This window comes from Mya arenaria, chromosome 10 (genome assembly GCF_026914265.1).
Source record: "Mya arenaria isolate MELC-2E11 chromosome 10, ASM2691426v1".
In the NCBI taxonomy this organism is placed as follows: domain Eukaryota; kingdom Metazoa; phylum Mollusca; class Bivalvia; order Myida; family Myidae; genus Mya; species Mya arenaria.
In genome coordinates this window covers 22,305,225-22,330,408 of record NC_069131.1, presented here as the reverse complement: position 1 = coordinate 22,330,408, position 25,184 = coordinate 22,305,225, and the positions used below count along the sequence as shown (strand labels likewise).

Sequence of the window (25,184 nt, the reverse complement as noted above, 5' to 3'; positions counted from 1 at the left end):
CTTAGATATATTAAGATTAAGAATGCAACACTCTGATATGTTTACTTGGTTGATAGTATGCCAATTAGCAAAGCCCGAATGAGTGCAAAATAAATTTATATAAGTTCAACGAACATGTGTTAGTTATACAGATGGTACTACTTACTGCTACTACTACCACTTCCACTACCATGATGATGACTTACATTTTATTGTAATTCTACTTCAAATACTACTGCTGTTGCTACTCTTGCGATAATCAGCTATAATCATGTTGTTGTAAATTACTGAAAATGGTAAACTATGACCAAGGAGTTTTCATTATTTCACTAGGGGCCACTTATTCTCTAAAGAATAATGACCGGTCGGGGTCTTAATGGATTGGGGGGCCCGGGTGAAAATACTTGCTTTCACCGGAATTCAATACGTATAAAATCAGCGTGCTAGTTGGCAATTCCGGGGTTTGAAGTGGTATCTTTTATACCTACATAAAAGGTTCAAGTCCATACATTTTCTCTACATGAAGTGAAAAGACACTGGTCATATCATTATCCATTGCTTGTTCCCAGTTTTTTCAATAAGACTTGCTCCAACAGAAAAACTGCACTAGGGGAAATAATTCACGTTCAAATTAAATACTGTTGCCATTTTTTCTTAAGGTTAAAATAAAACAAAATAGTTCTAAATATATTATGATGTGTATGGCCTTATTTTGTTGATAAGTAATACAGTTATTGGTTCTTATGTGATGAAAACATTTAAAGCATTACAATAGGGGATAAAGCACTGAGTAAAATATTGCTTAAATGAAAATATTGTAAAATATCACTGCGCGCAATGATACTTTGCGCGGAGTAAATCGGCTTACTTCCTCTTTTATCACGTTGTGAAATTTTGCAGCCATGAGGTAAAGTTTGGGTCTCAATTTAGGCTTTTGAACACTATTTAAAGATTACCAGACGCCATATTTACATGTCCCATATGAAAGAACACGTATTGCACCCGATTGTCTTTTCAAATTCGTGTTCATTCAAGTTTAAAACGACTAATTTTCCACTTATGCGACGGCTACAACGGGCAAGCACAAACGATGGTTGTACCGAGGTGCACTACGCACGGCATTTATTGCAATGAGCGTAAACAATGATTGTATGTTCGCTGACACGTAGATCATAATTAAAAATTTATAACATAAGCAAATAAAACCTACCGTTACTCTTTGTTATTTATGTTCTAAACAATTTGTGGACCATGTTATGACGCAAGGAGCCATGACGGAAGTTTCAAATGGCAATTTGGCTGCTTCGAACATTTGAGAAATGGTTGGTTACTGAACTAATTAATACGGTTCAGTCGAAGCTTATTGAGAACCCTGTCACTTCAAAAGTATGTGCCACTGCGGGTCTGCATTTGTGATACCTGTACCTGTAGGATACCTGTAGGATGATTTTGGGTTCTGTATAAGGACTTGTGCCCTTTTTAAACCCCTCTTCGTCTAAACTTGTTTCGTCACGATCTATCTTCGGAGCTCATAAAATCTTATCGTGTAAAGGTTGTTGGTAACAGTTATGAGTATATATGATTAAATTACAGCTGTCCATAGACAACTTTGATACAGGTCTCAAAACTGGTACAGCATGTCTCCTTGCCAGTGGCGGTCCAACCTTACTTTAAATGAGTCTACATCTTCAGCATCTATCACATGTTGAGGCAAGTCATTCCACACTTGTATAACACGACGAGAAAACTGGTGCTGGCAGAAAGTGGTCCTAAATCTGGGTTTTTCAAGCTTTAAGTTATGCCCTCTTGTTGATGAAGCGTAGCAAAAGAATCTTTCAAAGTCACAATCATCGATACCTTTTACAATCTTAAAAGGCTGTATAGCGTCTCCACACATTCTTCTATGAGCAAGAGTGGGTAATTTTAACTGCTTGAGCCTTTCTTCATATGACATATCTTTTAGAGATGGAATCAATTTTGTAGCCCTCTTTTGTAGTCTTTCTAAACTTTCAATATCTTTTCTCATATATGGGTGCCAAACCACATTCGCAAACTCAAGATGGGGTCGGACCATAGCTGTATACAACTTCATGAAAGTGTACTTATCCATGAAATCAAAAGTTCTGTTGATTATAGATAATATACTGTTTGCCTTGATATCTGAAGCTTTTTCAAAGTTGATACGTTTAATTTGGATACTGACTATAAAAACATGCAGACTTGAATACTACCAAATGTTCTTTCATCCGTACAACTTGTACATTGAATAGAAAAAACATGTATATATCTACTGAATATGTGCGTGCAGGCAGTAATTTTTACTACTTTCATTAAACAGCATTATTGAGTTTTTAATGCCATGTGCACACGTTTACCAGAAAGTGTTAATGTTGGTGCCTTAATCCTTGTGTACATTAAGTCGCATAAAGTTACTTAACAGTGTTGAGTATATGTGTGAAAACCCAAAATAAGTAGTGTATTGGCTTGTTAATAATAAACATTGCGATAATTGCCAACATTTTGATGCAAGTCCAAACCATGGACCTGGATGTTATGCCCATGATCAGTTCAATATATGTATATATATATATGATATTTTGGTCATTAACTGTTGGTATTTTTGGGAATATTCCACAGAAAACGGTGCAAGAATGCCTTCAACCATGTGCTTTGAACTTTGTGTGTTTGACCCCAGTTACGATTTTTTGAAAATCTTTAATTAGTAATAGTCTTTTCATGTGTTCTGCATTTATCAATATTTATACTATTATTTAAATAAAATGGCATTTTTAAGTCATCAGTGCTCCAGCTAGCTTTTCAATGGCGCAGCGCCCGTGCCCACTTTTTTACCGCCCTGCCCCCCTGTTGAGTAGTGCCCTTTTCACAAATGCTCTATCAGCGCCAATTATCCCGTTAGTGCCCTTTTTACTATTGAAATCATTATGAAAGATCGGCAGCCGCTGTCATAATTGAGACAAATTACATAATACTTACAATAATAGTGTTCCTGCTAGGTGTCTCCATGCCCCCATTGACTGCTTAAAATTTGCCCTTTCATCTATTTTGTCAGAACAAATTTTGAAGTTATGTCATCAATCAATTATGTGTTTTATGTTTTATAAGTGATTTTTTTAAGCAAGGGCAGTGGTTTTTATTGTCATCTATGTTAAAACGTCACCATATTAAACATTATTTTACCAAAGACAATTGAATAACAGCCAGGCTGAATGTAACATTCGTACCCAATGCTGATCGTACCAAACTAAGATTTGTCCCTACATATTTTTTTTTTTGTGTATTTATTTATTTGATTGCTTCTAATGTTTAATGGTCTTTGTTTTTTTTCTTAATTTTACATGATTTTTATGAGAAATATGTGACATTGCACTAATGAAGACTCCAGACAAGTACAATCATACTACCACAGACAAAAAGAATTTTTTTAATTTATATTATATTATTTGAGACCCCCCCCCCCCCCCCATTTTGTTTAAGTCTGAAAATCATGGGAAATGTTTTAAATCGAGTATTAAAGCAAAACAAATTCTTGGTGAAGACCCCCAAAAGCCCCCCTTGTGACAGGGGTGGACCCCTCCCACAACCAACCCAAATCACCCCTACACGACTCGTGTAGCTTGCCCTTTTCAAATTCTGGTTGGAGCACTGGTCATGATACAATCGCTATTGTCAACAAGAGCAAAAATCATGTTCTGAAATGCGTAACTAAATATTTTCTTGGAATTGGATTTGAAAAACAAATGAAAAAGGCAGAGGAAAAACAGCTATTTACTGTAGCCATCGTATGGGATTTTGACTGTTATTCAAACAAAATTAGTTTAAACAGAGATTCTTATCAAGTTTCTCAGAGTTAACTACTTCAAGGAATGTTGCGATAGTTATTCTTCGGTCGACTAATAAGATACCAATGGCTGAAAATCCATAACCTGCGGAAATTGGGTAGGCAAAAAAATAAAAGTTTTGAGAGAGTTTGCGGAGGGAAAGAGAAAGTGGGTCTAACTCGAGTGTTCTTTAACCCGAGGTTGAGCATTACTTAAACCACTTGCCATTTCTTGTAGGATTATTATTAAATAAAGAAGCTTTGTTATGACACCGTTGACGTCATAGAGAAAAATGTGTAAAACACGCTGTCTGCATGCTGGAACACATAAGAGCCCGGAGCAAAGCGACTGCTTGTGGGTGTATTAAAAGCTGCAACAGCTAATAATTTTCAAGCCGAGTCGGCTAAATAATAACTAAATGGGAATGTAATGAGTATTATTAGATTTATTTATCTTTTTTTCGAAATAAATTAAAAGAACGATAAAATAATCAAAGTTTAATAATAAGAAACACAAAATATAACTTTACACAAAACTAAAGACGGGAACGCGACTCAATTATATACGACGACATAGCATATAACACTTGTTAACACAGATATCTTAACATGGTTCTCAATTAAAATTTAATAATTGGTAAACAAAAGGACAATTAACAAACGGACTCGGGATCAATAAACAAAATAAAACGACACATAATTTATGTTACCAAAATCAATTAACACTTATTGTTTACTTTGCATTCATAGGTAATTATAGGGATGAAGGTCGCAATTACGACAGTGGTGTGTTTCACACATTCTCATTTTGATAAAGAATAGAAGGAGTTTGGTTAATTGCACCGTCGATCCTCACCGACATGCCTTCATGCTGTCGTCAATCCTGAATGGCTGATACAAATGCCGTAATAGTCCCCAACACGCCTTTTGGCTGTCAGTCAACCGTTGCAATCGCAACAAAACTGTATTGTCAAAACTGATGATTGTTTTTATAAGGATTGTTGCTGCGCGGATTAAAGCATGTGGGCATAATTAACACGTGTCGGTAATTAGCCTTGCCAGCATCATGTCGGGCCCGACAAGTCATAAAGGCCTGGCGGAAACCCTGGATTCATTTCTACTAGACAGCCATGAAAGATCGGAATGCCAAACTTGATCACTGAGCTAGCACACTTTTTATTTTTGTACCTTTTAGCTAGCCTGTTTATTGAAAACAAAGTTTATGTATTGTAATATTCTTGATAACAGTGTCTGCTTGCAAATCTTTTAACGATAAGTACTTGGGCTATAACTTAAGAACTCTGGTATCATTTGGTGGTGTTTTTAATTTTCTTACCTGTTTTATTTTAGCACTCTGAGGTTGCAGAAACGGCTAGCTGCCAACGTACTGAAGTGTGGCAAAAACAAAGTTTGGTTGGATCCCAATGAGACAAACGAGATTGCTAATGCCAACTCCAGTGAGTTTATGTTTCACTTTTAATTTAAGATTTGATTAGCAAAAACCATGATACATAATTGGACCTTTTGGTGAACAAGTAAAGTTTTGTGCTTGACATAAGCCCTGCAATATAAAATGCATTTTTTGATAGACAAGTAAGAATGTACATGTACACCCCCCCCCCCCATGTACATGTACATTACCAAAATTATAATGTTTTAACCAGTATCTGTAGCATAGTGATACATCTTGTACAACGTTTAATTTGGTACCGGTAAATATTTTAATCAGACCACCAAAAAATCTTACAAAGTGTTCCCTCTAATAAATTTATAATTTCAAATATTATTACAGGACAGAACATCCGAAAGCTTATCAAGGATGGTCTCATCATCCGGAAGCCGATGGCGGTCCACTCACGAGCAAGAGTGCGCAAAAACATGATCGCCCGAAGGAAGGGACGCCATATGGGATATGGTATTTATAATCATGAATGAATATTTGAATGCTGCATGGGTAAAATTTGGAAAGAGGAGAACTTTAATTGTTGTGGTTCTATTTGAAGTAGTTTTATCAGAATTTTTATGAGCTTGTGTTCAAAATATTTTGTCCGATTTCCTGAGGCAGATTTTTTATTTTGTGCAAAATTTAATTCCTCAAATTTTTAGAAGTTTCTTGGGTTTTTATTGTGTCAAGTCTGATATTATCCGAACCCTCAGTAAAATTGGAAATCAATCACCGACCAAAACAGTTTGTCATTTTCAAAAGCCAGCCATGAAGACCTTGTACCCCTTATCTAGAACACTCTCTTGACACTTATTCTATCCCTGGTTAAGCACTAGGAAAATAACTTTGACATTTTACTGGAAAAAAAAACAGCAATGCCACTGGTACTCTCATGGTATTAATTAGGGCTGTCACGATACGCCAAGACCGAATCGCGGTATATCGCGATACAAGAGCAGCGTATCGCGATACGTACCGCGATATTTTTGTGTATTAGTAATATTGTTATACCCCCCAAAACAAAGTTTGGGGGGGGTATACTGGAATCGGGTTGTCTGTCTGTCTGTCCGTCCGTTTTTTTTTTGTCCGGGATTCATCTTTGTCGTTATTGAACAAATCTTTTTCAAACTTTCAGATATTAATGGCCATGATGTAAACTTGGGCCTCTGTGAAATTGGTACGGGTCACATGACCCTGACCAGAGTTATCTCCCCTTGATGTGTTAAAGTAGGCAAAATAAGCCCTGTCCGGGATTCATCTTTGTTATTATTCAACAAATCTTTATCAAACTTTCAGAAATTAATGGCCATGTTGTAAACTTTCGCCTCTGTGAATTTGGTACAGGTCACATGACCCTGATCGGAGTTATCTCCCCTTGATGTGTTAAAGTAGGCAAAATAAGCCCTGTCCGGGATTCATCTTTGTTATTATTCAACAAATCTTTATCAAACTTTCAGAAATTAATGGCCATGTTGTAAACTTTCGCCTCTGTGAATTTGGTACAGGTCACATGACCCTGACTGGAGTTATCTCCCCTTGTAGGCAAAATTAGCTTTGTCCGGCCTAACTCCAGGGCAAACAACCTAGACATGGAGGGGTGGGGGGTATTCGTTAGCCTATGGCTTACAGTTCTAGTTTCGAATTGGAACATTTTATTCAAAACAGCAAAGTGCTTAAACAATTCATAGATATGATGATATCATATGTTGACTAGAACATATCTTACTAAAAACAAATGAACCAAACACAACAATAAAACCATCACGGAGTTCAAAACTTCTGTATCATTTCAGTCTTTAACTTTGGACTAGAAAGATGTAAACAATTATGAAAAGACTGATAAACTTTGAAAATTGAATTTTAATGGAAAAAACCGGTACGCTAATGTACCGCGGTACGATTTTTTTTTGCCTCGTACCGCGATATACCGGTATATCGTGGCAGCCCTAGTATTAATGAAACAATACTCAATGTACAATGTTAGAGGAACCCGTACAGACAATAGTAATATTGCCTACAAAACATTTTGTTGACCAGAGTGACTCGGAAATTGTAACGAAAATTACCAAATACTTGTGAGGAATAGTGCTGATCACATTTCTATCGATTGTAATGTTAAGGTTACAAAATGATTAATTCTATTTTTTTTAATAGAACTGCTAGTTTCATTTACAAAATGTCAACAAGCACTTGAAAGGAGTTATACAAGCCCGATGGAATTTGTACTAGTTGTTACATTTTGAGCTTGTGCCCATTTTGTACAAGGCTTAGTGCAATACTTAAAAATGTTTGCCTTTCCTTAAGATACTGTTTGTGGTAATCAAAGAAACTTGGTACATAATTAGATGTTTAAATGAGATGTTTCACTGGCCAAGGTAGGGTCTTTACTTAGGATTTAATAACTATGCTCTTGTTTATTCCAACTATACCTAAGTTAACTATAGTATTTATCTTACGTGTTCAGGTAAGAGGAAGGGTACAGCCAATGCCCGTATGCCACAGAAGGTGATCTGGATGAGAAGGATGAGGGTTCTCCGCCGACTCTTGAAGCGCTACAGGGAGGCTAAGAAAATCGACAAGCATCTGTACGTACCTACCCACTTAGGATTATTTCATGAAAAAAGTTTAGTGTTGTCCTAGCCTAGAAGTCTGCTGAGTGTGAAAAATAGTGACTATATTAATATGGTACTTGGTACACATGTTGATAGAGACCATACAGACATGCTTAGCAGGCATAAAACTCTAGCTTTAATAATAGTTCAGTTATTATGCCCCCCTTCGAAGAAGAGGGGTTTATTGCTTTGTATATGTTGGTCGGTCCGTCTGTCGGTAGACCAAAGCTTGTCTAAGTGATAACAATTCCTTGACGTATGGTCATCAAACTTGACATGAAGGTTGGGCCTGACCAGTAGAAGACCCCTATTGATTTTAGGGGTCATCGGGACACCTTTAATGGTAAAAGGATTTTAAAGCTTGTCTGAGTAATATCTCAAACAATGCCTAGACCTTTGACATGGAGGCTGGGCCTGACCAGTAGATGACCCTTATTGATTTTAGGGTTAATTGGGTCAAAGGTCAAGGTCACAGATAACTCGACAATGCATGCACCCTTGGCCCTCAAACTTGACATTTAGGTTGGGGTTGTACAGTTGATGACCCCTATGGATTTTGAGGCCATAGAGTCAAAGGTCATGGTCATAACTCATATTCATCATTAAAATTTCATTTTCATTTTTACTTATTCCCTGCTGCTTAGAGGATACATTTTTTTTCTGCAAATATCAGTCATCTTCTGAACATGATTTAAAACTGTACCTACTGTTTTCAGACTTTGAGTGGTCATAGTCTTAAAACTGCCTCAAAGACATCCAATGTCAATAACAAATCTGCTTCTATTTCGGGTGATGCATATTTCATTCAATTGTCCAAATAATCCTGACAACATGGCGCTTGGGTGGTGAGGTTTGGTGTCTGCTTTGGGTGCAGTTGGGTTATAACGGGTTGTGTCTTCTGGTCAAGTAACACATCTGCTTGGGATGCACTACTATTTGTAAATATATATGTATATTGAAACATTGAAAGGGTTAAGCTTTCTGAATGGGCAACTGGTTAAGTGTTCTGATCAAATATAACATGTTGTTGTAAAAGCAGTTACATGTACTTGACTCATGTATATCAAACATCAGACTTAAAGTATATTGTGTTTGAAAAATATGGCTTTTGGAAGCATGTTAGCTTCTTAAGATATGAAAGTCGATAAGTCTTTCACGTATTTATTTCCCGAAACTGTTCAATGATGTTTGAGGTTTACACAGGCTGTTTTAAGTGCCTTATCAGTCAGGGTTAATTAAAAAGGAGTTTATTTTTGTGATTATTAAAGCAATGTCTCCAAAATCTGTATTATTTATCTCCCTTTCCCTATAAACCTGTATCAATCTAGGATAATTAAAAAGGAGTTTATTTTTGCAATTATGAATGCAATAGTGTCTGTATTTATCTCCCTTTCCCTATAAAACTGTAATTTTCAAATATTTGTAAATATTTTTGTGAAATCATACAATGGTATCAGTCATCAACAGTGAGATTTTCTTATTCAAGTCTGAATATAACATGTACATATTCTAATTCATATTATTGTAAGATTTTCCTGAACAAGCCCTAATCATTGGTATACCGGTATGTCATATATAGAATCTTCTTCAAGCCAAGGGTTGATTCAGCTTGGAGACTTGTGTGAATTTTGATTAATTCAAGTAAAAAATAATTGCTTGAAGGATCTGAACAAAAATCCATTTTGTGTTACAGTTATGTTAGCTGAATATAATTTAACCCAATCATTGATGTGTGTGAAACTTTTTGATGGTATGAAACTAAAGATTTTGATTTTTGCAGGTACCATGAGCTGTACCTGAAGTCCAAGGGTAATGGCTTCAAGAACAAGCGTGTACTCATGGAGCACATTCACAAGAGGAAAGCTGAAAAGGCCCGCTCCAAGCAGCTCAGGTACTTTATTGTGCTTCTTGTAAAGATTCTCTTTTCTTGGTCAATAGTTCAATTACAAGAAAAAGTTTAAAGAATGCAAGAGTACTTATTGCTTTCAGTGATAGCTAATCACTTTCAGTGATAGATACATTGTGAATAGTTTTCATTTCACCTATCTTTCAACTTCAGTGACCTCGCTGACGCCAGGAGAACCAAGGTCAAAGAAGCCCGCAAACGCCGCGAAGAGAGGATTGCACAGAAACGAGCAGACCTCATCAAGTCATATGCTGATGATGACTCCAAAAAATAAACTATTGTTCTGTATTTGTGCGTTATTAAATGGGATCCGAAAGAGAGTTAATGTTGTGCTGCTTATAGATACAAGCGAAAAAAGCATCTTTGTAGATGGACTTTACTGAGCTTTACAAAATTTAAAAGGCTACTGTAAGCAAATATTTCAAATAAAACTTGATTGGTGTAATAGATTGTCATACAAAGTTAATTTGGCGAATGATTATTATGAAGTCAGAGAACAATTGTTATCGAATATATTTTTAACCATTTTAGTAGGATTTCTTGCATGCACAGATGCTTATGTTCTGCTAGTAAAGAACTCCCATACAATATAACTGTTGACATGGCAGATAGAAAATTTTCCCCCATCTTCTAAATGGAATAGCTACATAGAAGAGCTCTCTGTAATCTGTCTTGTAAAAGATTTGTGTCAAATCCATAAACTGCGGTCACACCTAGATTATTTTCATCTGTAGCTACTGATGCTGCTGTGCTTCATCAAGGTCACATAAATTGTAAAAAAGGTTTACCTTAAAAGGGCCCAATATTACAGGTTGATGTATTATTATGAGGGACTTAATTAACTTGTGATCATAAAACATTAAAAGCAGATTATGTGTGTACAGATGAAACAAACAGTAACGCTAATTTGGCTCTTATTAAGTTTTTGTGGTACAGTCACTATTAATTAAAGAAAGAAGACATCTACTGTGATAGCTGTAATTGATTATCATTTGCCAAATGCATAGATTGAAAAGGAGCATTTACATTCCTTGGACGGTATTATGGAATGATAAATACATCGGTACAGCTATTGAAATAACCCCTGTAAGGATCAAAAACGTTCATCGGTAGCTTTCCTTTGAGGTCGCAGTTCACATTTAAGGACCCCTCTGAGCAACACTTGAAGAGAATGATAAATCCACTGGCACCGGATTTTCAAACCAGTGGATGAATCCTGCTATATCTTACACTACATGTGTACATGTGTTGATGGTGCTCGCATTTAGGGTCGATATAACACCCAGCATGTATCGTTCATCACTTCAACCAAGGCCAAGTGTTTCATACACAGTATATCGTACGCTGCATTTAGTATACCTAGGCTAAGGAATGGATTGTGTGGTTGATGTCGTTTTTGTGTCACCTGACTAGGAGATATAGATGGGTTGATTTTGCCGGCAGCGGCGGTGGCGTCCCGTTTTCACTTGTTCGGGGCATATCTCGTAAACTATTAGTGGTATCAACTTGAAATTTTATTTGTAGATATATCTCATTAAGGGCAAGTGCAGAGGACAAGAACTGTAACTCTTGCCTCCATATTTTGAGAGTTAGTGCCCTTTGTTAATTATCATTTTTAAAGTTTTGTCCGGGGCATATTTTGTAGAATATAAGAGTTATCAACTTGAAACTTCATATGTAGATAGATATCATAGAGGGCAAGTGCAGTGCACGATAACCGTAACTCTTGCTTCCATATTTTTTAGAGTTATTGTGCTTTGTTAATTTCCGTTGTTAATTTTTGATCGTCTTACGGTTTTGACCTTCAGTTCAAATGTCACCTACACTTGAAAGTAAAATGGCAACATCATTGTCTATAAATGAATAAAATGCCAATCGAACAGCTTTAATGTCGACAGTAAATAATTCGTCAGGCGACACATCCGACTCGCGGAGTTTTAGTGTGCAATGTATTTTGGAGACTGTTTTTTGTACACTGTATGTTGTATAATCATCACCAAATTTGGTCAGAATGTGTATGGGTACAAACTCTTGGAACAACCCCGATAACCAGTTATCTCGAGAGTAAGCACCATTTCATCATAGAAATTACTTTAATTCACATTTTCCATTTATGACAAATTTAGAAAATGTTTTAGTGATACAGTTATATGTTTTTATGGGCAGAATATCCCCGTTAGATTCGATAACCAGCCATGTCGTCTTAGTCATTCCAGAGTTACGACCCTCGAATTGCAGTGTGCACTCTGTAAATTTGGCTTGCGTACAACAATTGAAAACAAACTTGGCGTTCTAAGAAAGGACTAGCGTATTTTGTAACAGTTAGCTTTATGGCATAAAAGTTGTTTGGAAATCGTTGGTCCAATTCAATACATGTAACTCGCAAAAAAAGAAATCTTTACTTCATAACATATTGTTTCTATGAATTGTATCTCGCCAGTCGAAAAAAAAAAGAATACTGTCAACGTTGAATAGCTTATTAATTCTCCCGAATGATTGCATTTAAATTATAGTCATAGAACTATCCGTTTGTGCGACAGTGAGTCCGCCCGTCTGCTGTAACCTGCTGTAACATTGTCTCGACTTCGTTGTTATTTAAAACTACAAAGACTTGCAGAACATCTTCGCTAGTAGTGTCATGCATAACATTCACGCTCAGATAAGGTGTGTCGTGTGTGGGATTTGTGCTATCATCTTAATGATCAAGGTTACATTTTGAGGTCAATTTGCACTAAATCAATTCTAAAGTGTTTCAGCCTTATCTACTATGGAAAATCACAGAGTCGTTGGTGTGTCGTGTATGACAATTGTCCCAACTTTGCACACTGTCTATTGTTTAGCAATAGTTTGTATCTCAGCTATAACGTTTACTATCCCCACATGTATTAGGCCAAAACTAAGTCAATGTTTAGCGTCATCGGAAGGGGGGAAGTTCAACTTTTAAGCTGCACTCTCACAGAATGATCATTTTTTGTCTCAAAATCAACTGATTTTGGCATTAATGCTTTCAATTCAGTCATTTAATTTACATCACAATTTAACAGATTGTTTGGAAAGCTGCCAAAAACTTTATTGTTCTTAAAGTGTTGGTAATGCTTTTAACCATAAAGCATCAATTTTCGAGAATAAATATTTAAAACTGCGATTTGGTCTTTGATCAGCTTGTCACAGGTCAGGAATAGCATAGAGAGGGGCAGTCCTAATTGTTATGAAGAAATTGACAAATGACAATACAAGTTTTAACAAATATATTATTTACATAAATTACAATAAATAAAGAGAGATCTTCTTATGTAATAATGGTTGAATGTCACTACTGCCACACTGTTACGCTGTTACCAGTCTACCACTCCACTATCTCAATCTCCCGCTAACGTAAACGTCACACAGACGTCACCCGGATGTCGACAACGGCGTCATACAGACACCACATAGACGCATCGACGCCGACCACAGGAAATACAGGCGTCACTTAGACGTCAACACTGACGTCACTCAGATGCCAATCCCAATACACGTCCCGCCTCTCGACGTCCACGATAGGATATATCAACGCCCACCTAGGCGTATCCGTCCTCAGCATCAGCCTGCGTTCCCGGTACAAACACGAGGTCCACTGACATCCCGCCCTGTTAGCGTCCGGAAGCCCAACTACGTTGAAAACGTCCTCTGACGTCATGAGCCCCAAAACGTCAATGTAACCGTAACGTGGCAACCATAGCAAACGATGTTCTGCTGTTTACGTATAACCTGACATTCAAAATTACGACATAAGTCATACTATTTACTATATCATTGCTTACCTAAATTATATTTAACAAGCATGATTATACACTTTTACTCTCAACAATTATGCAAAGCAAAACAATAAAATGTCGGTTCATTCCCCGTCAAGGCAAAACTGTGAGAATCTAAACAATTATAGTTTAACACGAATGAAAATAGTTCTCTAGATAATTATATGAGCAAATAATGTTTACAAAGCTTACTTGCAATATAAAAACCTGACAATTGCAAAGTACATGTACAAGAGACAATATTTAACTGTATTTACAAACCTAAATTGTAATGCAAGAATGTCTATAAAACAATTATAATGTAATGGCACTTACCCTGGTATCAGGTGTTAATAATACTTAGTATTAATGCACATTCATTCCCCAACAGCTTTTCGGCTGCATAACTGCAGACGTGGCAGTTCCGTCCGTCCACCCAGAGAATGTTACACGTCTGTCTTGGTCAAAAACCTGTTCCCAACTAACTAGAGAATTACACACCCAAAACATGTACAAATTATGATGACGTAAAAATGGTCAGAGCAGTGAAAATTGGTCAAGTGTTACCGTATCGTGTCGATACAATACTACCTAATGATTGATTTTAAATCAATGTTTAAACTAGTACAAGCAAATTGTATTAAATAATAATACCATAATATAAATGTAAAATGAGATTTGTGACACAGCTGCCTTAAATATCACCGGTTTTCAGATATTCACGTACACTTTGGCTCATTCCAAGACAAGAAAATAAAAAGTTGTCGAAACGGTCAAACTGAAAGGGTGCAGCTTTAAGATTTAAAGAAACAGAAACTCTCACCAAAATATCGAAATAACGCAAACATACAACTTTTTCAAAATCTTAATAATAAAAATAATGACTCATTACGTCAACAAACATATTAAATTTAGGCAAGTTTAATGATTAAAAGGTTTTAAAGGTGTTTTTTGAACAAATGTGCTTTAAAGTCATTTGCAAGTGTATTGAATTTATGCAAAACTAATGATATTTTTTTATCGGCACTTTTTCCTTGCTTGATAGGTAGGTTATGAAATAGGGATCTGACGATAAATATTAATTCAATTTAGTACGGTCTCATTGGAATTTTTCAGAAAAAGGCCAAGTCGGGGGTATTTGTCAGTTTTCTGTGACAGCTCTTGTCCTTCTTAATTTAAACGTTTCAAAAGGCCACAAAGCATGTTGCGCGGGATGTCTGAAACATTTTGACATATTCATATTGTCGACACACGTTTACGCTCGCATACAAACATATGAGTGGTAGCAGATTGTCATGATATCAATGATAGAATCGTCCTTTGTAAAATGTGCTCAACTCCTCAACTCAGCAAGCAGCAATTGAAAATACTGATATACCCATGCCAGAGAATTTACCTCGATTATGCAAAGAACGCTTTCCAAAGTTAACGGATTTATATCTTCTTTTAATTCTGTAACACATTTTTGCAAATTGGTTATATTACGTATCATGTATACGTTTGTTTGTTTCATTAGTTTGTGTTTCCAAACATTACATTAACTCTTGCAAGAAATGAGACCATCGATATCTAATAACTTTATTGCAGATAATGCATACATATTAAACCAATTCTCAATTTATTTTATGATATACAAAACTCTATATTAATTTCATGAAATGCAAAAAACTAGTTTCAACATATTTTACAATTATAGTTCCTTGAATGTATCTAAATATACAAACTAAACATACAGATTAAAGAGCGATCACGTATATTACTCTTTATGGTAACTGAAAATATTGTGCACACAAAACTTTAATGTAACACAAGAACATGCATGCGCAAGATTATCAACAGAACAAAGAACAGAACATTATTGTCTTCCAGTTTAAATATTCAACCTTATTAATACATTGAATTGGGTTAAACTGACCCTTGATCATTGACTAGAAATAATACATGCTCACAAAACATGGCGATTTCAGAGTACATGAAATAAAAGAACATTTAGCATTTGAGCATAAATTATGGCATATTGAAATGAAATCATACATGTGGATCAATTAGGTTCTAAACAAAATACTTGTATGTAAAACAGACTTTCATATGTCAATAGTTATTGTATTTTTTCCCACTTACATGCATGACCTCTTTAGATTTGGGATGTATTTAACATTGTAACGAGTTATGTAATTCCAATAAAATGATTCTCAAAAATGTTTTAAGCAACATAGTAAATTGTTTTCTAATTTTAAAGTGACACTTTTATTAAATATTATTACATACACATGTGTAACAAACATAACATTTGGGTGCTAAACCTTTCAATACTTATTTAATAATGCATTCATGGAAAGTAATAATTACTGATAAAAAGATTGTAAGCGTGTATTTAATAGCTGAAAACGCACAAATATTAAATGATTTGTGAGTGCTAAACGATCTACAGTGATCAGCTATCATTTCAAATAGTATAAATATCGTGTTTTCTGCATAGATCTGTCTTTCAAATTAAACACAGCATCCTTCATAAGAACCATTGTTCTCGATATTTATAAATGCTTTTGGGTAAATTAAAGCTATTGTTTTACTTGTAATACATCTTGTTTGGGAGTAAGAGTGCATCTTTAAAAGCTCTGTATACAACTGTATATGCTGTATACAGCGAGTTTATTTAACTATATTAACATATCTTGGCATAAATATTCAGTGGTTTTTAAATGTTGGATGTATAAAATAGTTAGTTTATAGCGTGTGTCTTTGTACAATTTCTGAATACATGTTTTATTAAAAAAGATGACCTAAAACACATTACAAGATTGACACGTACTATTAGCAATATCTATATATTATACGAGGGTGATCGGGAAGTTCGTAGACTATTGGTAGAATGTTGTTTTATACATTACTATATACATGTAAATACCCGGAGCAAGCCAAAGTACAACAAGAGACGTCATGATAACGTCAGAGATTCAGTCACACTTTTTCAACGTAATCAACGCGGATTTGAATGCATTTTCTATGTATCTGTCACCATATCGTGTAGGTATAGCTGAACCATTCACTGTCGTATGACGAAACAACATTTTGCGTATACATACGAACCTCACTGGCGTCCTCGCACGCTCCGTAGCACTGCCTTGGTTTCCGGGTGAACTCTGAAATCCATGGGGGCCGTAGGGTGGATGCTGAAGAATTTCAAAACCAAGCAAGTTGATTTCAATAAGGCTTGAGTTAGCTCTGTGTCCTGGAGCGTTATCTTGGTGGAATATTATGCGCTCGGGGTCGAGCTTTGGGCGTTTCTTCTTCAATGCCTGCATCAAGTCACGCTTGAGAATCTGAAGTTATAAAATTAAGTCAAATTTGGAATCGTGACAGTAACGCCAAAACAGTGCATTTTGATATTTTTTGTTTACATTAAATTCTAATATTTTTAAATTTCTTTGTATATTTTAATAGTTAAAATAATGTTCAAAATGTTAATCTGCTTACCTTCGAATAGAAACTAGCGGCCACTGTCTGGCCATCGGGAACCTGGTGCTTTAGGAGCATGGGGAGGGGTCCCCTGGGTTTTCCATATTCAGGAATGGGCTTTCGTCTTCGGGTCGAAGTTCCATAACCAAGTTTCGTCGGTTGTAACTATGCAGTCGAGAAATTCTTCGCCTTCATGCTCATACCGGCGGACGAACTCTTACGAACAGTGAACCCTTGTTGCCCGCTCATGATCCTTAAGGAGTCTCTGCATCCAGCGCGCGACACTTCAGACATGCCTATTTCTGTTTTCAAAATTTCATGCACTGTAGAAGTGGAAACATCTATTTCAGAAGCTAAACTTCTCAAAGTGTTTCGCCTGTCACTGTACACATTTCACCTTAGACGGCCGGCCATATCGTTGATCGTCTTCTATAGAGCATCTTCCTTCCCGAGACCGTCGGTGCCACTTAAAGACAAGCGCCCTACTGCATTTATTGGTTGTACTGGAACTCTGTGACATCTTCAACGTTTTACTTCGTGTCTTGTCTGATCCCACGCAAAATTTAATGGCTGCCATTTACACGACGTCGCCCGTTGGCGTCATGGTTTTAAAATTTCGGTTAGTGACAACGCCGTTAAAAATGCTTATATCTTTCAACAGGAAACAACGACAAACGTCACAATTTCAGGAAGTAACGTCATAAACGACGTTGGACAGCAGACGATTTCGCGAAGTCGTCCGCAAAAGAAAACGCATTAAAATGCGGAAGTAATAAATTTAATCAATGTTGGAAAGTGCATAATTTTTTAGGTGCCCGGGTATGCCGAAACGCGTTGCTATGGACACTTATAATTCAGCGAATAATACAAAATGTTTTTGTATTTCAACTCTACGCTTATGAGAAGATGTTAATCATAGTTTTTTTTAAATTTTCATAGTAATGACACAAATAATAAGGAAGTTATACGGACATTCTACGAACATTCTACGAACTTCCCGATCACCCCTCGTACAATCTATCATTTTAAATAACACTCCTACTTTTTCAATATCAACACGTTTTAAATAAAACTGAGGGTCAACTGATGTAGCTACAAACTTGTGTTTATTTGAATGACTTAGCTAATGTACGCGAATCCCGCAGAGCGATATATTTGAGATATATTTGAACATTGTTCGTCACTCTGCAATGCTTCTATAATGTTTGGTATCAACTTCGAAATTTTATTGTTGACAAGCACCCATGATTTCTCGAGCTTGTCCGGGACGATGATCAAATGATGGAGGCCGAGGTTCTGTAGTGTTACCACCGCGAGGTCCGTGAAAGAGGACAGATCAGTGCTAATGTTGTCAGGAAGTAATAATGTGCCCAACCGCAGTTGCTGTAGTTTGTCATACTGCTGTATATGAAGTGTTTCATTTAAAGTAACATTATGCAGACGGAGCTCTCGTAATTTGTTTGCAAAATGTTTCCCGTGTGCGAATGTTTCCTCCATAGGCGGTGTGTTCTCTTGCATGATCATTTTGATGGATAACCAGAAATTCTCCCGCGGGACCGTGGCGATGGTCACACGCTGGAGGCGGTGGTTATGTAGTATAAGTAAAGAGAGGTCCGTAAAGGGGGACAGGTCCAGGTGAAAGTTATCAGAAAATGTTAACGTGTCCAACTGCAGTTTTTGTAGTTGATCACACTGCTGTATATTAAGTGTTTCATTTAAAGTAACGTTGACAAGACTGAGCTCCTTTAATGTGTTTGTAAACTGTCTCCCGTGTGCGAATGTCACCTCCATAGGCGGTGTGTTCTCTCGTATGTTATCTGTGAAGACCCAGAACTCCTCTAGCTGAGTCGGGGCGATGGTCACATGCCTGAGGCGGAGGTTTTGAAGAGTTACCTTAGAAAGGTGCGTGAATGAGGACAGGTCCAGGCGGAAGTCGTCAGAAAATGTTAACGAGTCCAGCCATAGTTTTTGTAGTTGATCACACTGCTGTATATTAAGTGTTTCATTTAAAGTAACGTTGTCAAGACTGAGCTTCTTTAATGTGTTTGTAAACTGTCTCCCGTGTGCGAATGTCACCTCCATAAGCGGTGTGTTCTCTCGTATGTTATCTGTGAAGACCCAGAACTCCTCTAGCTGAGTCGGGGCGATGGTCACATGCCTGAGGCGGAGGTTTTGAAGAGTTACCTTAGAAAGGTGCGTGAATGAGGACAGGTCCAGGCGGAAGTCGTCAGAAAATGTTAACGTGTTCAGCCATAGTTCTTGTAGTTGATCACACTGCTGTATATTAAGTGTTTCATTTAAAGTAACGTTGTCAAGATTGAGCTCCTTTAATGTGTTTGTAAACTGTCTCCCGTGTGCGAATGTCACCTCCATAGGCGGTGTGTTCTCTCGTATGTTATCCTTGATAGAGACAAAGAACTTCTCAAGCTGGGTCGGGGCGATGGTGACATGCCGAAGGCGGAGGTTTTGAAGAACTACCTCAGAAAGGTGCGTGAATGAGGACAGGTCCAGGCGGAAGTCGTCAGAAAATGTTAACGTGTCCAGCCATAGTTTTTGTAGTTGATCACACTGCTGTATATTAAGTGTTTCATTTAAAGTAACGTTGTCAAGATTGAGCTTCTTTAATGTGTTTGTAAACTGTCTCCCGTGTGCGAATGTCACCTCCATAGGCGGGGTGTTCTCTCGTATGTTATCCTTGATAGAGACAAAGAACTCCTCTAGCTGAGTCGGGGCGATGGTCACATGCCTGAGGCGGAGGTTTTGAAGAGTTACCTTAGAAAGGTGCGTGAATGAGGACAGGTCCAGGCGGAAGTCGTCAGAAAATGTTAACGTGTTCAGCCATAGTTCTTGTAGTTGATCACACTGCTGTATATTAAGTGTTTCATTTAAAGTAACGTTGTCAAGATTGAGCTTCTTTAATGTGTTTGTAAACTGTCTCCCGTGTGCGAATGTCACCTCCATAGGCGGTGTGTTCTCTCGTATGTTATCTGTGAAGACCCAGAACTCCTCTAGCTGAGTCGGGGCGATGGTCACATGCCTGAGGCGGAGGTTTTGAAGAGTTACCTTAGAAAGGTGCGTGAATGAGGACAGGTCCAGGCGGAAGTCGTCAGAAAATGTTAACGTGTTCAGCCATAGTTCTTGTAGTTGATCACACTGCTGTATATTAAGTGTTTCATTTAAAGTAACGTTGTCAAGATTGAGCTCCTTTAATGTGTTTGTAAACTGTCTCCCGTGTGCGAATGTCACCTCCATAGGCGGTGTGTTCTCTCGTATGTTATCCTTGATAGAGACAAAGAACTTCTCAAGCTGGGTCGGGGCGATGGTGACATGCCGAAGGCGGAGGTTTTGAAGAACTACCTCAGAAAGGTGCGTGAATGAGGACAGGTCCAGGTGGAAGTCGTCAGAAAATGTTAACGTGTCCAGCCATAGATCTTGTAGTTGATCACACTGCTGTATATTAAGTGTTTCATTTAAAGTAACGTAGTCAAGACTGAGCTCCTTTAATGTGTTTGTAAACTGTCTCCCGTGTGCGAATGTCACCTCCATAGGCGGTATGTTCTCTCGTATGTTAATCTTGATAGAGACCCAGAACCTCTCTAGCTGGGTCGGGGCGATGGTCACATGCCTGAGGCGGAGGTTTCGAAGAGCTACCTCAGAAAGGTGCGTGAATGAGGACAGGTCCAGGTGGAAGTCGTCAGAAAATGTTAACGTGTCCAGCCATAGTGTTTGTAGTTGATCACACTGCTGTATATTAAGTGTTTCATTTAAAGTAACGTTGTCAAGATTGAGCCTCTTTAATGTGTTTGTAAACTGTCTCCCGTGTGCGAATGTCACCTCCATAGGCGGTGTGTTCTCTCGTATGTTATCTGTGAAGACCCAGAACTCCTCTAGCTGAGTCGGGGCGATGGTCACATGCCTGAGGCGGAGGTTTTGAAGAGTTACCTTAGAAAGGTGCGTGAATGAGGACAGGTCCAGGCGGAAGTCGTCAGAAAATGTTAACGTGTTCAGCCATAGTTTTTGTAGTTGATCACACTGCTGTATATTAAGTGTTTCATTTAAAGTAACGTTGTCAAGATTGAGCTTCTTTAATGTGTTTGTAAACTGTCTCCCGTGTGCGAATGTCACCTCCATAGGCGGTGTGTTCTCTCGTATGTTATCCTTGATAGAGACAAAGAACTTCTCAAGCTGGGTCGGGGCGATGGTGACATGCCGAAGGCGGAGGTTTTGAAGAACTACCTCAGAAAGGTGCGTGAATGAGGACAGGTCCAGGTGGAAGTCGTCAGAAAATGTTAACGTGTCCAGCCATAGATCTTGTAGTTGATCACACTGCTGTATATTAAGTGTTTCATTTAAAGTAACGTAGTCAAGACTGAGCTCCTTTAATGTGTTTGTAAACTGTCTCCCGTGTGCGAATGTCACCTCCATAGGCGGTATGTTCTCTCGTATGTTAATCTTGATAGAGACCCAGAACCTCTCTAGCTGGGTCGGGGCGATGGTCACATGCCTGAGGCGGAGGTTTCGAAGAACTACCTCAGAAAGGTGCGTGAATGAGGACAGGTCCAGGTGGAAGTCGTCAGAAAATGTTAACGTGTCCAGCCATAGTTTTTGTAGTTGATCACACTGCTGTATATTAAGTGTTTCATTTAAAGTAACGTTGTCAAGACAGAGCTTCTTTAATTTGTTTGTAAACCGTCTCCCGTGTGCGAATGTCACCTCCATAGGCGGTGTGTTCTCTCGTATGTTATCTGTGAAGACACAGAACTCCTCCAGCTGGGTCGGGGCGATGGTCACATGCCGAAGGCGGAGGTTTTGCAGATTAATTACTTTTATATTTCCACAAGAGGCCAGGTTAAGATTATCCGTTTCTATGTTCAAATCGAATAGACAAAGAACTGTTAATTTGTTAAGAAACAATGTTGGAATACTTTGTAGAGAAGCATTGCCCTCTTCTTCACTCGATATGTATAATGTGTGAAGTTGTTCCATGCTTGTAATGCTTGTATTAACAGGGTATCCTTCGGAACATTCAATATCACACGAATAAAGTCCGCTAAGGTTTTGTTGCAAGAGTGGACCGGTTGACGCAGCGATTTCCCTATTTAACCTTGCATGTCTTAACGTAAGTTGCGGCTCTGACACACCATTGTTCACACATTCGTTGTACGCCAGTTGCACGGCCTCTTGGTACTCGATTATCTCACTGGCATAAAATGCGCCTTCTCTGTAAAACTCCCGCTCTATGTTGCCGAATATTTCCGAACATCGCCGGCCCTGCTCGTAATTCATCACGCACAAGAATGACATTATGTCCGGTGAAAACACAGTAGCGAAGTTGTCTTCAAGCTTAAGCCAGTCTTCACTCGTGAAATTCAGTGACGAAATATATATTGCTGCAAACATTTCCTGGTAGGTTTTGTGTAGAAAATGGTACACTTTGTTTTCAATACTGCACTTGTGTGACCTATAGGCTGAAATGAGTCCTGAATCTAATAGAAATTGCCCATCTAGTAACGAATGCATGGTTTCCTCATCAAACTCGATCTTCGAGTTAACTAACATATTGAGAGCAATCTTGCCCGTTTCATAAATCAAACAGGATTTTGCTTTACACAATTTCCGTCCCTCAAAGCATTTAGGAAGAGGTCTTTGTGTGGGAATTTTATTTTGTGGACGTTCTGAAAATTCTTTTCTCTTTTTCATTTCTAGACTGAACATCGTTTCTAATATGTCTGCATAGATGTGTGATCTTGTTGGTCCAAGCGTCATACTTGTTTTGTTATTTTCTGATGTTTCGTTGTCCATACGTTGGTCATGCCAGAGACAGTATAGTTGCAGACCCACGAGCGTGTTGGAGGAAAGTGGCCCCAGTGTCTTAGCCTCCAAAGTTGCTAAGAAGTCCTGAACTTCAAATGCGGTCGAATAATATGCGTTTAATGTTTTATTCACGTGTTCAAACAGGTTTGTTTGTGAAAAGCGATTCAGATCATCAATACTAACATGCGTGTACTTCGGTAATTTCGTATCTGCGAGTTTCCATGGGCGACATGTAATAATAATGCTGTACTTCCGTTTAGCCATTGGTGGGTCAAGCTTAGGCAAGGAAGAGTCGTCCATTCCATCTAAGATGACCAAACATCGTTCCTTCATGAAAACTCTTCCCAATTTGTCTCGGTCTTCCGTAGAGTATCCAATCACATTTTCCAAATGAGCAAAAATAATGTCTTCAATGGAATGTGTGCGGTCTGGTGGAATATCCCTCATTGGAATGTAGAGAAGATAGGGTATGTCTTCTAAAGATTCAAAAGGAATGTCAAATCTCTTTTTAAATGTACTTATAGAATCCGTCTTGCGGCCATGTAACGCGCACCACAAAACAACTACAAACTTACAAAACGATGTTTTACCAACACCAGCATTCGCGGTTATTATTGTGAATTGCTTCGTTGTATCAGCAGGTGTCAACAGTTGTTCAAGGGATGTTATAGGGCGTGTCTTATTTTCCCTTGGCCCGTTCTTCTTGCTTATCTGTTGTTGTAAAACCTCAGACAGCCTTGGAGGGACGTAAAAATCCTCCAGACGTGAATCATCCGAAGAAATAAACGGTCCAAGCGAAAGGAACGAGTTGCGTTCTAAATGGTGTTTAATTAGAGTTTCTTTTAGCTCTGGAACAAAGAAAACATTTTTGTTATATTACACATTTGCTACTGTACAAATATTTAAGTGACACTGTAAGGAAGCAAAAATACCACACGGCCACAAATGAGAATGACCACGATGATATCAACATACCACAATGCATGTTGAAGCTTTCTTTCCAAATGGTAATCGAATTTAATAGAGACCTAGCCCACCGAACGCCACTAATCATGTCTGTGATTGTTTTTGAGAACATAAATAATGATTTATTGATGGTTTGTAAACATGAACAAAATTTAAGTTAGGTGCAGTATCGTTCAAAACGTTCAAATACTACATTGTAAATAACCGTTAACAATTATTTGGCACCATGCACGATTTATTCGAAAGCCATTTAAAATTGACCAAAATGTGTGGTAGTTCGCATATCTAATCTTAAGGGTATATATTAGGCCTTTATAAATGATTTTGGTAATGAACAGTTGTTAATATCCGTTTTTTTTTCTCAAGTTATACAAAATCAGTGGGCTTTGCCACTTTCGACTTTGTTTTTGAATGTTGTGAAGTACAAATGAAGAATGACAGACAATTTACCACAATAAAGCAGAAATCAAGTGAAATACGGTTGGCTGGGTCTTTATTTGAAATCGATTACCGATGAGAAAGAAACTATAATAAACTAAATTTTAAAATTTAAAACTATATATATATACCTTTGCATCAATTTCACCATGGTCATTCACATTTGTGATCACGTGATTTTCTTATCGCTCACAGTGAAGTGATAAAAGATAAGTAGTGAAGCTTAAAGCCTCTTTATTTATTATTCATTATATATTTAGTATTCACATAGAGCATAATGAATTTAAACCTAGAAACATGACTCTTAAAGCTGCATTCTCACAGATTTACAGTTTTTACAACTTTCTTTTATTTTTCGTCTTGGAATGAGCACATTTTTGCGTAAATATCTCAAACCAGTGATAAAAAACTGCTGACAAAAGATCAGATCGCAGATTTTCATTCCCAAATTAATGTTTTATGTCTAAAAAGCGTTACGAACGGTTTAAGAAAAATGCATAAAACATTTATTTTTAAACTTAAAAATAAAAATATGCGATCTTATTTTTTGTCAGCAGTCTTATATGACTGGTTTACATGCATTTTTGCATAAATTGGCTTGTTCCAAAACAACAATTAAAACAGTTATCAAAACGTTAAATCTCTGAGAGTGCAGCTTTAACATGTGAATACATTCCAGTTGTAAATCAAATCCAATTACAGCTTTAACTTGCTTGTTTTATAGTATGGTTGTTGTCATGTTGTCTTTTGAATACCAAAGGTCCAATAGAAATAATACGAAACACTTTGTGTGCATTAGAACTTCTTTAGACGTACCATGTCATCTAGGTGTGTGTACTTTGTAGAGGTTTAAAATTGCACTTACAATTGCAGGAGGATTAATGCAAGTAATTAATGCAATATCAGTGAACATACTAGTACGAGTTGAATGAATTTGCAAATTTTAAACTCA

General features: G+C 37.4%; 2 protein-coding genes across 2 annotated transcripts in view; one reads left to right on the top strand and one right to left on the bottom strand.

The window, feature by feature from the left end:
• Nucleotides 1–746: 746 nt before the first annotated feature.
• On the top strand, nt 747–10,099 carry LOC128206223 (60S ribosomal protein L19-like). The gene is made up of 6 exons (XM_052908549.1): nt 747–886; nt 5,168–5,274; nt 5,610–5,732; nt 7,726–7,846; nt 9,654–9,764; nt 9,933–10,099. Exons 1-6 carry the CDS (start codon nt 882–884, stop codon nt 10,051–10,053), a joined length of 588 nt encoding a protein of 195 aa, XP_052764509.1. The 5' UTR covers nt 747–881; the 3' UTR covers nt 10,054–10,099.
• Nucleotides 10,100–13,012: 2,913 nt separating this feature from the next.
• LOC128206235 (uncharacterized) overlaps nt 13,013–25,184 on the bottom strand; it is a 37,601-nt gene continuing 25,429 nt past the window's right edge. The window contains exons 5-8 of the mRNA XM_052908564.1: nt 17,033–23,676; nt 16,646–16,878; nt 13,892–14,026; nt 13,013–13,529 (exon numbers count right to left, since the gene is read on the bottom strand). Of these exons, the coding sequence (XP_052764524.1) occupies nt 18,134–23,676 (5,543 nt within the window). The 3' untranslated portion in view covers nt 13,013–13,529; nt 13,892–14,026; nt 16,646–16,878; nt 17,033–18,133. The remainder of the gene's footprint in view (nt 13,530–13,891; nt 14,027–16,645; nt 16,879–17,032; nt 23,677–25,184) is intronic.